This window comes from Panthera tigris, chromosome B4 (assembly GCF_018350195.1).
Source record: "Panthera tigris isolate Pti1 chromosome B4, P.tigris_Pti1_mat1.1, whole genome shotgun sequence".
NCBI classification, from domain to species: domain Eukaryota; kingdom Metazoa; phylum Chordata; class Mammalia; order Carnivora; family Felidae; genus Panthera; species Panthera tigris.
This window is the reverse complement of record NC_056666.1, coordinates 28,568,575-28,581,927: the sequence shown is the minus strand read 5'-3', so window position 1 is coordinate 28,581,927 and position 13,353 is coordinate 28,568,575. Positions and strand designations below refer to the sequence as shown.

The 13,353-nt window shown below is 33.3% G+C and overlaps 1 protein-coding gene across 4 annotated transcripts in view; it reads left to right on the top strand.

Moving 5' to 3' along the window:
* The window catches only part of ARHGAP12 (Rho GTPase activating protein 12), a 120,435-nt gene that overhangs the window by 91,222 nt on the left and 15,860 nt on the right, over positions 1 to 13,353 (top strand). For all 4 annotated transcript variants that reach the window (XM_042991339.1, XM_042991338.1, XM_042991336.1 and 1 more), the window contains 2 exons: positions 2,698 to 2,759; positions 6,800 to 6,881. In XM_042991339.1, the coding sequence (XP_042847273.1) occupies positions 2,698 to 2,759; positions 6,800 to 6,881 (144 nt within the window). The remainder of the gene's footprint in view (positions 1 to 2,697; positions 2,760 to 6,799; positions 6,882 to 13,353) is intronic.

The window sequence follows — 13,353 nt, the reverse complement described above, 5'->3', positions numbered from 1 at the left end:
CACATGGTACCCCCTGATGGCCATCACAGGGAACTGTCTCACCAGTATTTTCCTCTTTGATTCTTTTATCTTCAAGTGAAAAGTTGAATAGGTTTGTTAGTTCTGCGTGACTCCATTCTTTTTTCCACATAATCATACAACTCTTCTTTCCTGTTTTGCAGTACACCTCTTCCAGGCCATCTGGCCCCTTCGCATTGAGGCTTTGCCCTCCTTGACTTTTCCCTTTCTTGGCCCTCCACTCCCTATTCTCAACTTGTGCTTTTTTCCACCAAGCCTGCCTTTCCCACTCTTAATGGGTTAATATGGGTTAATACTCCCTTTTTGTGAGTTAAAATCTGGTTAGTATAACGCCTTAGCAGTAAGAAAAAGAAAGCTACAAATTTAGGAATGAAAATAATACTGTAATCATTGTTAGCTTCCTGATGTCATCTTAAAATCTCTGCAAAGTGCCCATCTATCTCTTCAGACCCTGTTTTGTTTTTATAAGAAGCTTTACTGAAATATAATTCATGTACTGTACAATTTACCTACTTACATGTATAGTTAAATGGTGTTTAGTATATTCAGGTTTGTGTAGCCATCATCACAGTCAATTTTAGAATTTTTTCATCACCTCAGGAAGAAACCACATACTATTAGGTATCACTCCTCTACCTCCACATCTCACCCAGCCCTGAACAACTAGGAATCGCACTTTCCGTCTCCCTAGATTTGCCTATCCTGGACATTTCGTAAGAATGGAGTCATACAATATGTGGTCATTTTTGACAGGCTTTGTTCACTCAGCGTGATATTTTCATTTAACCTCTTCTAATCAAACCAGATTTAAAATTCCATCCCTCAGTATAAATTTTAAACACGTTCATTTTTTTTTTCTTGTTTCATTTCCATTCAAATGCATTACTGTTGTTTTTAATGGTCCCTTCAAATCCTTTTTTGAGATATGCCACATATGCTTTTTAAAAAGATCGGTGTTAATATTTCCGTGCAGTATGAGTACAGTGTGGATTAAATAGGTGTGGGCTGATGCAAGAACCCAGTCTCTTTCCCAGTGTGTCTGTGACAGATGTGCATTTTTTTTAAGTTTTTATTTAAATTTGAGTTAGTTAACTTACAGTATAGTATTAGTTTCAGGTGTACAGTACAGTGATTTAACAATTCCATGCATCACCTGGTGCTCATCACAACAAGTGCCCCCGTCCTCACACCCACCTCCTTTCTGGGAACCATCAGATTCTTTTCTGTAATTAAGAGTGTGCTCCTTGGGTTGGCATTCTTACAGGCTGGACTCCCTCTCCTCTGTTCTTCCAATTCCTGTGTCCCCTAGCTCACATAAGCAGTGCCCTCCTGGCAGTTGTTGTTACTTAGTTCCTGTATCATTGAAAGGGTTTTTTTCCCCCCTCCCTGCTCCTGATAGTAAGTTGGGAATATTCTTACATAAATGTGCATACTTAAAATTGTGTAATTGATGTTTTTGTTAAGAGGCAATAGAGAACTGTTAGAAGTATCAGGCTTGCATGTCTAAGGAGATCTAACCTGTGTTTCATGAAAAAATTACAGTAAAACTTCATATGGTATTTCCCGAGTCTTCATTATACCACAAATGATGAACATTAATACTTTATCAGCTTTGTCTATAGATGAGAATTTTTGGCAGAGTAGGCAAAACTTTCAAACATTATTTTTTAGACATTATTGAGAAAACAGTCCACATTATGTTTATCTCTCATACAAGAAAGATTTATCTTTTTCAAATGGAAATACATTGAGAAAATAGCTGAGGGATAAATTAAGTAGAAATAAATTCTGAATTGGGAATATTTTTTCTTCGGTGTGTATGTGTGTGTGTGTTTTGGTTGAAGTAAAATTGTTCTGTCATATACATACAGTGCTTACTAATTTGGATGATTGCTATAGACATCAACTCATGTAGATTAAATTCAGTTGAATATTGGAAACTAAGCAATGAGAAAGTGTTTCCTTTCTTCCACCTGGAAGAATTTTAAGATCAAATTTAACTTCAGCAAAGTGGTTTTGCCTTCAAGGGGTTTGATGATAAAGCTGTGTCACTATTTGACATCAGCTAACTACTATATCTGGTTTGTCCAGAGCCCAACTTACCATCTGATAGTATGTTTAATGAAGCACATACTGAATTTTTTAATGCCACATTAAGGCCAGTTCTATGCATAGAAACATTGACTTTTGAGTAATTTATTAATACAGTTACTGCATTTGTTTTATTTAGTTATTTTTACATTCTGACAAAGGAGGTTAGTATCTTAACTAATTTTCAGGCAGTACTGCTGTAAAATAATACAAAGCAAATAATTTCTTTTTGTAGTATTTATCATTATAGCATTGTATTACTTTCTTTCAATAGGAAGTCATAAATCATTTTCCCAATACTGACTAGTAGTGTTCATGTGGAAACCTAATTTGACAGCAAAGTACTTTATGGCCGCTGTGACTTGAGAAGAAGAAAGGTTTAATTGTAAAGTTACCGAAAATAACCTTACGGAAGTACTAGGAAATTGTATTCCTAACATACTTTAGAACTAAGCATATTACATACTGACTAATCTTTTTTTAAGCTGATTTTTAGAGTACCAGATCATTTTGTCTTAATCATATATAAGAATTTAGATTTTACTGTCTAGATGAGTGATGTGTAAATGGTATTACTCTGTTACATAGGGTCAAGAAAAATACGGATTATTAAACGTAACAAAAATTACTGAAAATGGGAAAAAGGTTCGGTAAGTATAAAAATCATTAATATTCTGACATGTATTATTTGATTGAAATTAAAAGCTATGAATATAGTTATAGTAGAAATGATTAAAAGGTTCATAAGAATTTCAAATAATGTATTTTCTAATATAATGTATGTAGGATTGTCATGAAATGTATGAAAATCTCCCTTTGTCTTGGCATTTTTAAAGGTGGTACTAGATTCAGAGGTGATAAAGCAGAGGATTCTGATCAAGCATTAGCTTTATTTAAACATTTTTTTCAGTAAGTAGTAAGTGCACATGGTAAAAAACAAAGATATGCATAATATTTAGCCAAAAGTCAGTCATCCATCTATGAGTTCCCTTCCCTAGAGGCAACTAGTTAAGTCTAATGAGAAATAGTGTTTTCTTCCAGAGTTAGAAGATATATACATCTGTATATGCATAGATTAATTTTTTAAACAGTCTTTGAAGAGTTTATTTTGGAGATGGTTCTGTTTCGTTCATGTAGAGCTGCCCATTGGTTTTAACTGCTGCAATATTGTGTGGCTGTACCCTAGTTTATTTAACCATTATTTGCAGGTAGGTAAATAGGCCTTGTCTACTGGTAGACATTTAGAATGATTACATTTTTTTTTTGCTATTGCAAACAGTATTACACATACATTACATCTTACATAGTTCATTTTGCAAGTATGTAAATATACTTGTAGAATAAATTACAAAAGTGGACTTGCTAAGCCATATGCAGTAGTCATTTTGATAGTGTTCCAAGTTATGCTCTATGGCACTGAATCGGTTCATACCTCTAATAGCAGTGGATTTCTCTGTACCTTTGCCAATTCAATATATTGCCCACTTTTTTGATATTTGCTAATAGAGATTAGAGAGAAAACGATATTTTTAATTTGTATTATTTTTAATGTGGTAGAATATCATAAGCCACTTGTAGGTCTTTTTGTTGTTGTTGAATTGCTAGTTCATCCCCTTTGTCTGCTTATCTATTGGGTTGCTGGCTTTTTTGGTTAATGTGTAGTAACTCCTAATGAATCAAGGAAATTAACTCTATAAGCTAAGTTGGATTTTCCCCAGTTTTTAAAAACTGCTAAAATGCTGTGATTTTATAGTCAACAGAGATCAGTCTGTTGTGTAAAGAAGAGTTTAAAATTTACATATAGTTGAGTTTTTAAGATTTGCTTTAACTGAACTGTCTTTGTCCCATTTTAGTACTTGGAAGTTTTTCTTTTAAGTGGTCTGAAATAGCTTTACAAATACTGCAATTATTTGTTCCTTCATCTGTTCTTTGGGTGGAGTCACTTGTGAATGGGGTCTTTATTTTTCCTTTTCTCCCTTTTGGGCATGTGTAGTGCAGATAGTTCTTTGGCCACTTTCTCTGTTTTTGTTTTTCCTGTGGTAGTCTTTTAGATTTTCGACTTCTTTTGGAATACTTTTGGTGATTTATGTTTTCTAAGAAAATCATCCATTTCATCTTCAGATTTATTTGTGTGGAGTTGAACAAAATAGTTTTTTTACTTTTGTGTATATCCAGGGTTCTCAAACATTTTGATCTGAGAACCCCTTTAAACTCTTAAAAATTACTGAATACTGCAAAGAACTTTTGTCTATGTAGTTTATAGCTATAGCTATTTACTTTAAGAAATTAAAACTAAGAAATTTTAAGTATTGCAACTCTTAAAACTATAACCCATTATCTGCTAACACAGATAACACAATTACACATTTTTATGAAGGAAAATACCTGCATTTTCCAACACAAAAAATTTCCCTGAGAGGTGTGGCATTGTTCTACATTTTTGCAAATCTTTGAAATTTGATTTGATGGAAAACAGCTGGATTCTCATCTATGCTGGCAGTCAGTCTGCTGTGACACATTGTTTTGGCTGAAGTATATGAAGAGAATCCTCTCTTTCATATATAAAGCTGGCAAAGGGAGGAGTAGTTTAATATTCTTAGGTTATTGCACATATTTCTCTGCTACACCATAACTCCACAAGTGTTAGTTGCAGTTAGTGAACTTTCCTACTTAGTCACGTCAAAGTCCATCGGTCTGTATTGCACTTTGAATGAGTCTTTACCCATGCACAATTTTGTAGCATCTTGTGGATCATTTGGAAAATACTGGTTCACTAAAGTTTGCTGATTTTTTCAAATGTTGACATATTTTATATCAAAGAATCACAAATCTGTAACATCATCAGAAAAATCATTAAGGATTGGAAAATTGTCCACATCACAGTGGTGGGTATGCCAGGTTTTCCCAAATTCTACTTACCCTTTGAAAGCTTTAATTTTTTATTGTCAACAAATACTGTCATTTAAATGACACGCTCACTTCATTTATTTTTGAGATAATGTCTACCTGCCAAATGCTCAAGACTAAATAACCATAGTATGATCATCAGTCTTGTTTTTGTTGTTTTTTTCCAGGAAAAATTTCCTGGGGAAAAAAATTGTGACTAATTCCGCTTGCAGCTCAGTCCCACGAGTGCTTCAGTCTTTGAGACAACTATTGTTAATTCACTATTTAATATTCAATATTCTTAATATGTTTACTAGTTCTATAGTTTTTCTAATTTTGAAAACTAAATTCAAAAAGTTTATTTAAAGTAGAAATACACTAATTTTAGCATTTTTCAGAGGAGGGAATCAGTAGATGATCTCTCTAGAAATAGAAGATTGAGTATAAAATAAATTTACAAATAAAAATAAATCTCTTCAAAATATCTTAAGAAATCCACACAAAACAAAATAATAAAATGAAATGAAAATATAGCAAAAAGATGACACAAGGACTAAACATATGTCAATGTCTATACTCCTCTATTAAAAGAAAAAGATAGATGAAGCACAAAACAAAACCCACCTAAATATTATATATAAAAGAGATACCTGAAAAATGATTCAGAAGAGTTAAAAAAAAAAAAAAAGGGCATGTCCAAGATACAAAAAGTAAAGCAAGAATAGGGCTTTTAATAGCAGACATGTTCATTTCGGAGGGGGGCAGGGGGAAGGAAAGCATTAAGCATCGCAAAGATGGGGACTTAAGATGATAAAAACTGTGGATAAATCCACAATAAAGATCTAATCATTAGGAATAGCCATTCACCAAGTAAGTAGCATTAACTACCATAAACAAAAACACCAGGAAATAAAAGGAAAATGAGATAGAAACTTAGTAGTAGTAAACTTTATTTTACTTTTAATCCATGAAGTTCAAGTATACATAAAAACTAATAAAGTAGGTCTAATTGATATGTATTGAGTTCTGCATTCTGAAAAAGGAAAATAAATCTTTTTAGTACCCATAGAATTTTCACAAAACCGTCAGTATGTTTGGCAGTAAGGTAGGCCTTCATAAATTTCTGTAGTAGACCTATTTGACATTCATTTTAGCCTGCCAGCAGTTGAATTTCCTTATAAGGTAAATATTGCTTGTCTTTGGAATGTGGGTTGAAGGAGAAGAAATAGGGACTTTTCTCTTTATACATTTTTTTCTTCATGCATTTTATATTTAGAGTTTTATATATGTGTTAATTTTCTAATTTAGGACAATTAAAAAAAACCCTCATCTTAGTAACCTCATTGATCAATGAGTATGTAATTTATTGTATACTTGTAATGTACCTAGTATCTATCACTTACATTGTGTAGCCTTATTAGGGGAAGGGAGAATACTAAGAAATATAAAACAATATGTATCTATAAAGAATTAGGTGAAGGGGTCATGTTTGCCTAATTTTTAATCATGGGTAATTCTTGCCAAATAAAGGGTTCAGTTCGTGTTACTTCAAAATAAATTCATACCCTTGATCACAGGTGTGCTGGATTAGTCCATGAGAACTTAATTAGGTATATAGTTATTCTGATAACTTCTATCTCTATTAGCTTCATTTATTTGGGGCATTATATCCTCAGTAAATACAATTAGAATGTCAATAATGAGTATACATTGTGGAAAACATTGTTAAGTAGGTTTTAATATTTTAAATGCAGTTGGAAAAACTAAGTAGCAAAGTTTTAGTTGGTCATATTTATAATTACAGAAAGAACTGGTTGTCTTCTTGGGCCGTGTTGCAAGGTTCATCTTTACTCTTTACCAAAACTCAAGGAAGCAGCACAAGTTGGGTAAGTATTTCTTCTCTTTGAGGGCTTTATACATTTAAATTTTGTGGAAGGTATTTTACCTGAATTTCATGTAGTATTTCAAAGTCCTTCTAGCTACAGCTGGTATGCAAATAAAAGTAAATGAAATTTTTAAAAAGATGCATTTTGACTCATAACAAGAGGGCTAATTAGAAGTCTGATAAGTTGTATTATTTAAATCATCAAAGTCTGTTGTATCCATTGGACTGAAAGGGCAGCTTATTACTTGGACATAATAGAACAAAATATATCTCTTTATTCATCTCCAGGATGTTATAGGTTGTCCGAAAGCAGAGCATTCCAATGAAACTTCATAAAGCAAAGAAGCAATTACCATCAATTTATATAGAAAAATTTTTGAGCATTTTCATCCCTCCCCCCACCCACCCCCCATCCCTCTTTTAGGCTTTTCTGATACCTTAGGAAATATCTTGCTAATGGATGCACAAACGAGCTAAAGCACAGATGCTTACACAGTCAAAACCATGGTGGATTGATGCTCAGGTGCTAGTGTGGGTCCCTGAGAGGGAGCTTGGGGTGTGAGTTTGTCTCCACAATTGCTCACTGACAACAAATGTCCAACGCTATTTTCACTCTTCACCTTTTTTTTTTTTTTCAACGTTTATTTATTTTTGAGACAGAGAGCATGAACAGGGGAGGGGCAGAGAGAGAGGGAGACACAGAATCTGAAACAGGCCGCAGGCTCTGAGTGGTCAGCACAGAGCCCGACGCGGGGCTCGAACTCACGGGCCGTGAGATCATGACCTGAGCTGAAGTCGGACGCTTAACCGACCGAGCCACCCAGGCGCCCCCCTCTTCACCTTTTTTAATGAAAGTGCAAATACTCATCAGATTTGTTTTGGTTAACAAAAACAGGTACTGATGTAGGTCTTTTGTAAAAAGCAAAGTGGTGTAAAACTTCCAAAAAGCAGGTAAAACTTCCTTCCAAAACCTGTAAAAACTTTCTTATGCTTTGTGGTTTTGCCAGTTCAGATGTTTACTCAGAAAATAAACAGTAATGTGTCAAGCCCCACCTTGAATTGTGATCTGATCCTTGGATTACTAGTCAGTGATTACATATCTGTGTATGTCAGCCAGCATTTAGAAGAATAAGTAAATGTCCCATTACTTGTGGGATTTTTGAGGTTTTTTGTATATCTGAGTGTTTGCTATTATTACCCCTCAGTTAATTTGTAATAGAAATATTAAAAATTACAGTTTGTGACATAATAGTTAACACTTTTTGAATGCTTAATATGTATCAGGTACTCCTTTAAGGGCAGAAGATTATGCATATATTATTACCCTTTTAAGTCTGAGATAGCTACTGTTTATCATCCCCTCTTCCCCTGTTGTAGATGAGAAAATGAGGTGTGAAACAGTTAAGGAGCTTGCTGAAGGTCATATAGCTAGCTACTAAGTGGCAGAACTAGGTGGCATTTTGTCTCCAAAGTCCACCCTCAGAATATTTCCAAAAATTTTTGGTAATTGAATTTGAAAAGTCAAGCTTAAATAAAATTTAAAATGAAATCAATCTAATGTCTTTAGTCTGCTCTATATCCTACCTTAACCAGTATTTTCTTATATTTACTGTTGCTTTAAAATTAACAGGACTTATGGACCTTATGTTTGATAAAAAAAAGAAATCCATTTATAAAATTCAAGCAAATTCTACTCATTTACATTTATAATGCAGCCATTTAACATATTGCTCAGAACCAGGAATGCATAGAACATGTTAGAACTCTGATATGGCAACGACCCCAAAATCCTCTGGATTGGGCACTAATATGAACATTCTAGAATGTTTCTTCTGTTTTGTTCACCAGTTTTTTGGTTTGCTTCATTGTTTAACCAGAATGGTGGAACAGACCTGTGATCTGCTTTCCATATTTAAAGATTGAAATTTATCTTAAATGGATAATTATGTGTTTCTCCTTTTTTTCTCTGAGGTAAAGCATATGGTACTTTTTGTTTGTGCTAATGCATTTCTAGAGGGTTATGCAATTCTTCTTCCTGCTTGTGGCTCAAGCTTTCTTTGAAATCGAGTGCAGGAAATGAATGCAAGAAGAGGAATGGAGAAGCAATTAGAGATTAATAAGTAATAAAAAAGTACCTAAAGAAAGCCGAGTAATGGTTGTTTGATAATTTCTGATACTTAAAGATTGGAGGTTGTGTTATGTGCAGATAAAGTAGAGAACATTGTGGTAAGAGGTGTCATTTAGCTAGGCAGATTTGTATGTTATTTAAAGAAAATGAAAACTTTTTTAAATTTAAAGATGTTAAGTGAATACCTCAGCTCATGATCATCAGTACAGGCTGGTTGCATTTTACTTAAGGTTTTCACTCTTGAAGATCTTACATAATTCAGAACTCATAATTAAATCTAATCTTGACAAAGGATGTGAGGTATTTTTGTTCATCAGCTAAAGTTGTGTTACTGTATTACCATGTGGCAATAACGGAAACAGTGTAAAATTCAGTGAGCCAGCCAATTTTGAAACTGTAGAATTCTTAATTAATTTTTAAGTTTAGGGATTCACTATTTGAACTACTGCCTTTAAATGAAATTTTATTAATGTATTTTGAATTATAGAATATATTGTAATCATTTCAAATTGGTATAATTAAATAAAACTAAACAGATGTGAGATGATAAAATGCTTGGATTTGCAGTTAATTCTTAATTTTTATTTTATGGCAAATTTAAAAATCAGACTTTCTTTCCATATGTAACATTTATGAAGTGAATGAAAACTAATTTAAATGGGCTAAGTAAAAGCAAGTCAAGATGATTCAAATAAAAAGTATATGAGTGTGTACAATATATTTTGGCACATACAACATTCATAAATATTAAAAAATTGGTGAAATATGTGAAAGGCTTCTTAATTAACTCTGTAATTAGGATTGTTAAAAAGGATTTGAAAAAATCACAGCTTTGTTTCTCTGCTCAGTCACCGAGTAGATCTATTGTAGGTAAAATGTATCCTGTTTATATAATGAAATCACACCTTACCTGAGGATGATTCTAAGGCTAGATATAAGCCAAAAAGACAAAAATCACTTGTAGTGAAAATGTCCTTGAGTATCTCTTAGAAAGGTGTTAGTTAGAAGTTGGTCTCTAGCAGAGATATTTTCTGCCTTTGATGTTGGAAGATTGCTTGCCCTCCACTTGGTTTATGTTAAGGGGCTAGTTGGTCCCCAGTCCAGTTGGTTCTTTAAAAATTAGTTTCACAATTAGTGCAAAAACCTATACCTAGATCTACTTGAAAAAAGAGCAGGTTCAAATCTTATGCTCACTCCAGGGCATATACTCATTGATTGAAGGTTGAGCAAAATCACTCACACTATTTGAAATTGTTTTTTGTTTTAATTAATTCATACTTAGCATTTATTTTTGGTTCCATGGATAGTTAATATTAAGTAAACAAAACATACATATGCACCATGCAACTCCACTATATAAGATAAATTTTACATAGGTGGTACATGATCCAGTGAGCCTTTCTTTCCCCTTTAGGATATATTCCAGTTGTTTTCTGTATAATTAGTTATCCACTGGATTGTGATATCATTAACATAAATTATACTTGTATTTTGTTCTGGGCATTGTGTTAAGTTTGGGGAGTTACGAGTAAGTAACATGGTCTTTATCCTCATGACTTACACTATAATGGGGAAGACTGACAAGTACACAGTTATAATGTGACATGACATGTATTGTGCTACCTTTCGGGATATCATTCATCATATTCCTTGAGTATTATAAAAATCACCCCACAAATATTAGTAATTATTCAAATTTATTTATATGTGCTTTTAAATATCTAAAAATTGTCATTTTGGGGGGGCAGATAATTCTTTGTTGTGGGGGCTCTCCTGTAAATTTTGTGGTATTTAGCAGAAGATAGTAGCATCCTCACCTCCAGGTGTGACAACCACAAATGTCTCCAGACATTGCCAGATGTCCCCTGGGGGACAGAATTGCCTGTGGTTGAGAACCACTTGTCCTAAAGGAAGAGAAGGCAAACTGGATGGTAGGGCCACTGGGGGACATTGCCCAGCAGGTTGCAAGGAGGAAGCTCCCAGATTCAGGGGCTGCTGGGTAAGATGGTGGTGGGCCAGATGTGACTCCCGTCTGTGACCCTTCAGGTCTTCTGTTGTGAATACAGACGAAGATGTTTAATGTAATTTCTGTTTAATGTAATTTCTATAAAGCATTCACCTTAAAAATAAAGCATGAACTTACATAGTAACAGAGTCAGAAAATAATTCTGGGATATAAATGCTTAGTGTAATGTTTAATGTAATTTCTGTTTAATGTAATTTCTATAAAGCATTCATGTTAAAAATAAAGCATGAACTTACATAGTAACAGAATCAGAAAATAATTCTGAGATATAAATGCTAGGGCCTTTGCAAAATATTTGGAAGCTAAGCTTTGTGTTGTGTCTGCTTGTGGAATTGTATTTTTGTCCCATTTGTTTCCATATGCTTTTCTCTTATGTGTCATTTTGCCGTTGTGCATTATTATGACATCATCACTTTCTTCCCTTTTTCCATCAAGTCATTCTGCCAACAGGGCTCTGTCTCTGAGCTCTTGCTTTCGCTGCTTTCTTCTTGGAAAAATTCTGTCAGTCGTCGGCCTGCATATGTAAAATCTGATCCTGTTTCGGCTGTCACTGTATGTGTTCTTGTTGCATGCCCCTTGCCACAATTATTCCATTTTCTTTGCCATGAATTTATTGGAGGGATGTATGATAAAGTGGGACTAAAGTTTGAAAAAGAATGAGTAACAAACACAAAATTTTGCCAACCGCATTGAATGTACTTTTACCAGCATTCCATGTCCTGTCATTGTATTTGTTATTTGGTTGCTATATCTTACTTGGTTAGTTATTTAAGCTAAGTATCTTAGTTTATAGCTAACCATTTACAGGCATGTAATGACAATTTGTACATGGATTTTTATCATTCAGTTAAACGTGTACATTTAAGTTTTACAACTTTTGAGATCATCATTTTTGCTCAGAAAGTTCTCTTTGCCCATTGTAGCTCCTATGGTTAATTAAATGTCTTTTGAATGACAATGACAAAGACACTTAAGGCCAAGACTCTGTAAATTAGTCAAAATTTTTGTGATTGTTATTATGATTCCACTAATAAAAATTCCATATAACACTCTAAGCTTTGTTTTGATTCCACTAATAAATGCCATATAATATCCTAAATGTTGTTTTGTTATAACAAGTACATTATTTAAGTCCACGTTGCTAGCTGAAAAGATGAAGTAAAAGGGAACAGATGAAGTTGAACCATTCATTAAATGGGAAGCTACTGAGTAGTTATTGACGTTATGAACAGTGACTAAGATATCACTAGGTTGCTGGGGTAATATCCATTTCCAATGACAAACATAATTTGACTTGAAAATATTTTAAGAAACGAAATCTTCTGTAATAAATCTTTGGCCTTAAGATTATAGCCCTTAAAGATTTAAAACCTCTAAACCTTTCAATAAATGGGAATGCTATTTTCTGTTCTTAGTTCTGTTGTCTATTCTTAGTTAAATTTCTAAACAAAAATTTAAGTTAATGATGACAAGGTGCAGAGTAGGTCTGTATTTAACATGAATTTTCTGCTGCTTGCTAATCTTTTCCTTATCTGGTTAACAAAATCTAACAGCTAGCTAAGTGCTTTTTCTTTTCATGTCAGCTGTCTTCCTATTCTTTTCACAGTTTTTTATTAAATTGCTGAGGCTTCATAGCATCTGGCTCCAGGTATAATTTCTAACAAAGGCTAAATAAAAGAACATGAGGCTTAGAGTTTTCTGTTTTTATAAGTTACTGTTAGTTGTTGACAACATAAATAGTCAATAAGGAAATAACTCTTGAAAGCACAATCAAGTTTATAGAATGTTTATTGAGTGGAAAACAACTTGATATCTGCCAGATATTATTTATAAATATGTAAGAATAATGCCTTGCCTTTTGAACACATCATTTTACCTAGTCCTATATAGTCTAGGTTCAGTTCCAAGCCAAAGGATACATGCGTTTGTAAATTTCCAAATAAAGTATTACAATTTTCCCTCTCTAGGCATTGTTCCAATTTGTACTGTACTTGCATATGAAGGCCTATTTCTCTATGCAAAACATAGTTTTTCATCTAACTTTTAGAATTTTTTTTCTACACTGATGGGTGAAAAAAGATTTTAGTGTGGCTTTATTTTGTGTTTTTCTTATTAAGATGCAAGTCGAGCCATTTCCTTTTCTGTGAACGATATATTCATGTCTTGTAGACATTTCAGTTTTAAGGTATGAATTGTTATTTTATAATAAAGACAAGAATTTGAGGTAATCACCTATTTGATTTATTGTTCATAATATAAAATTGGTCTAAATTGTTTTTGATACGCTCGTGTACATGAATATCACAAGGGTTTTTCCTT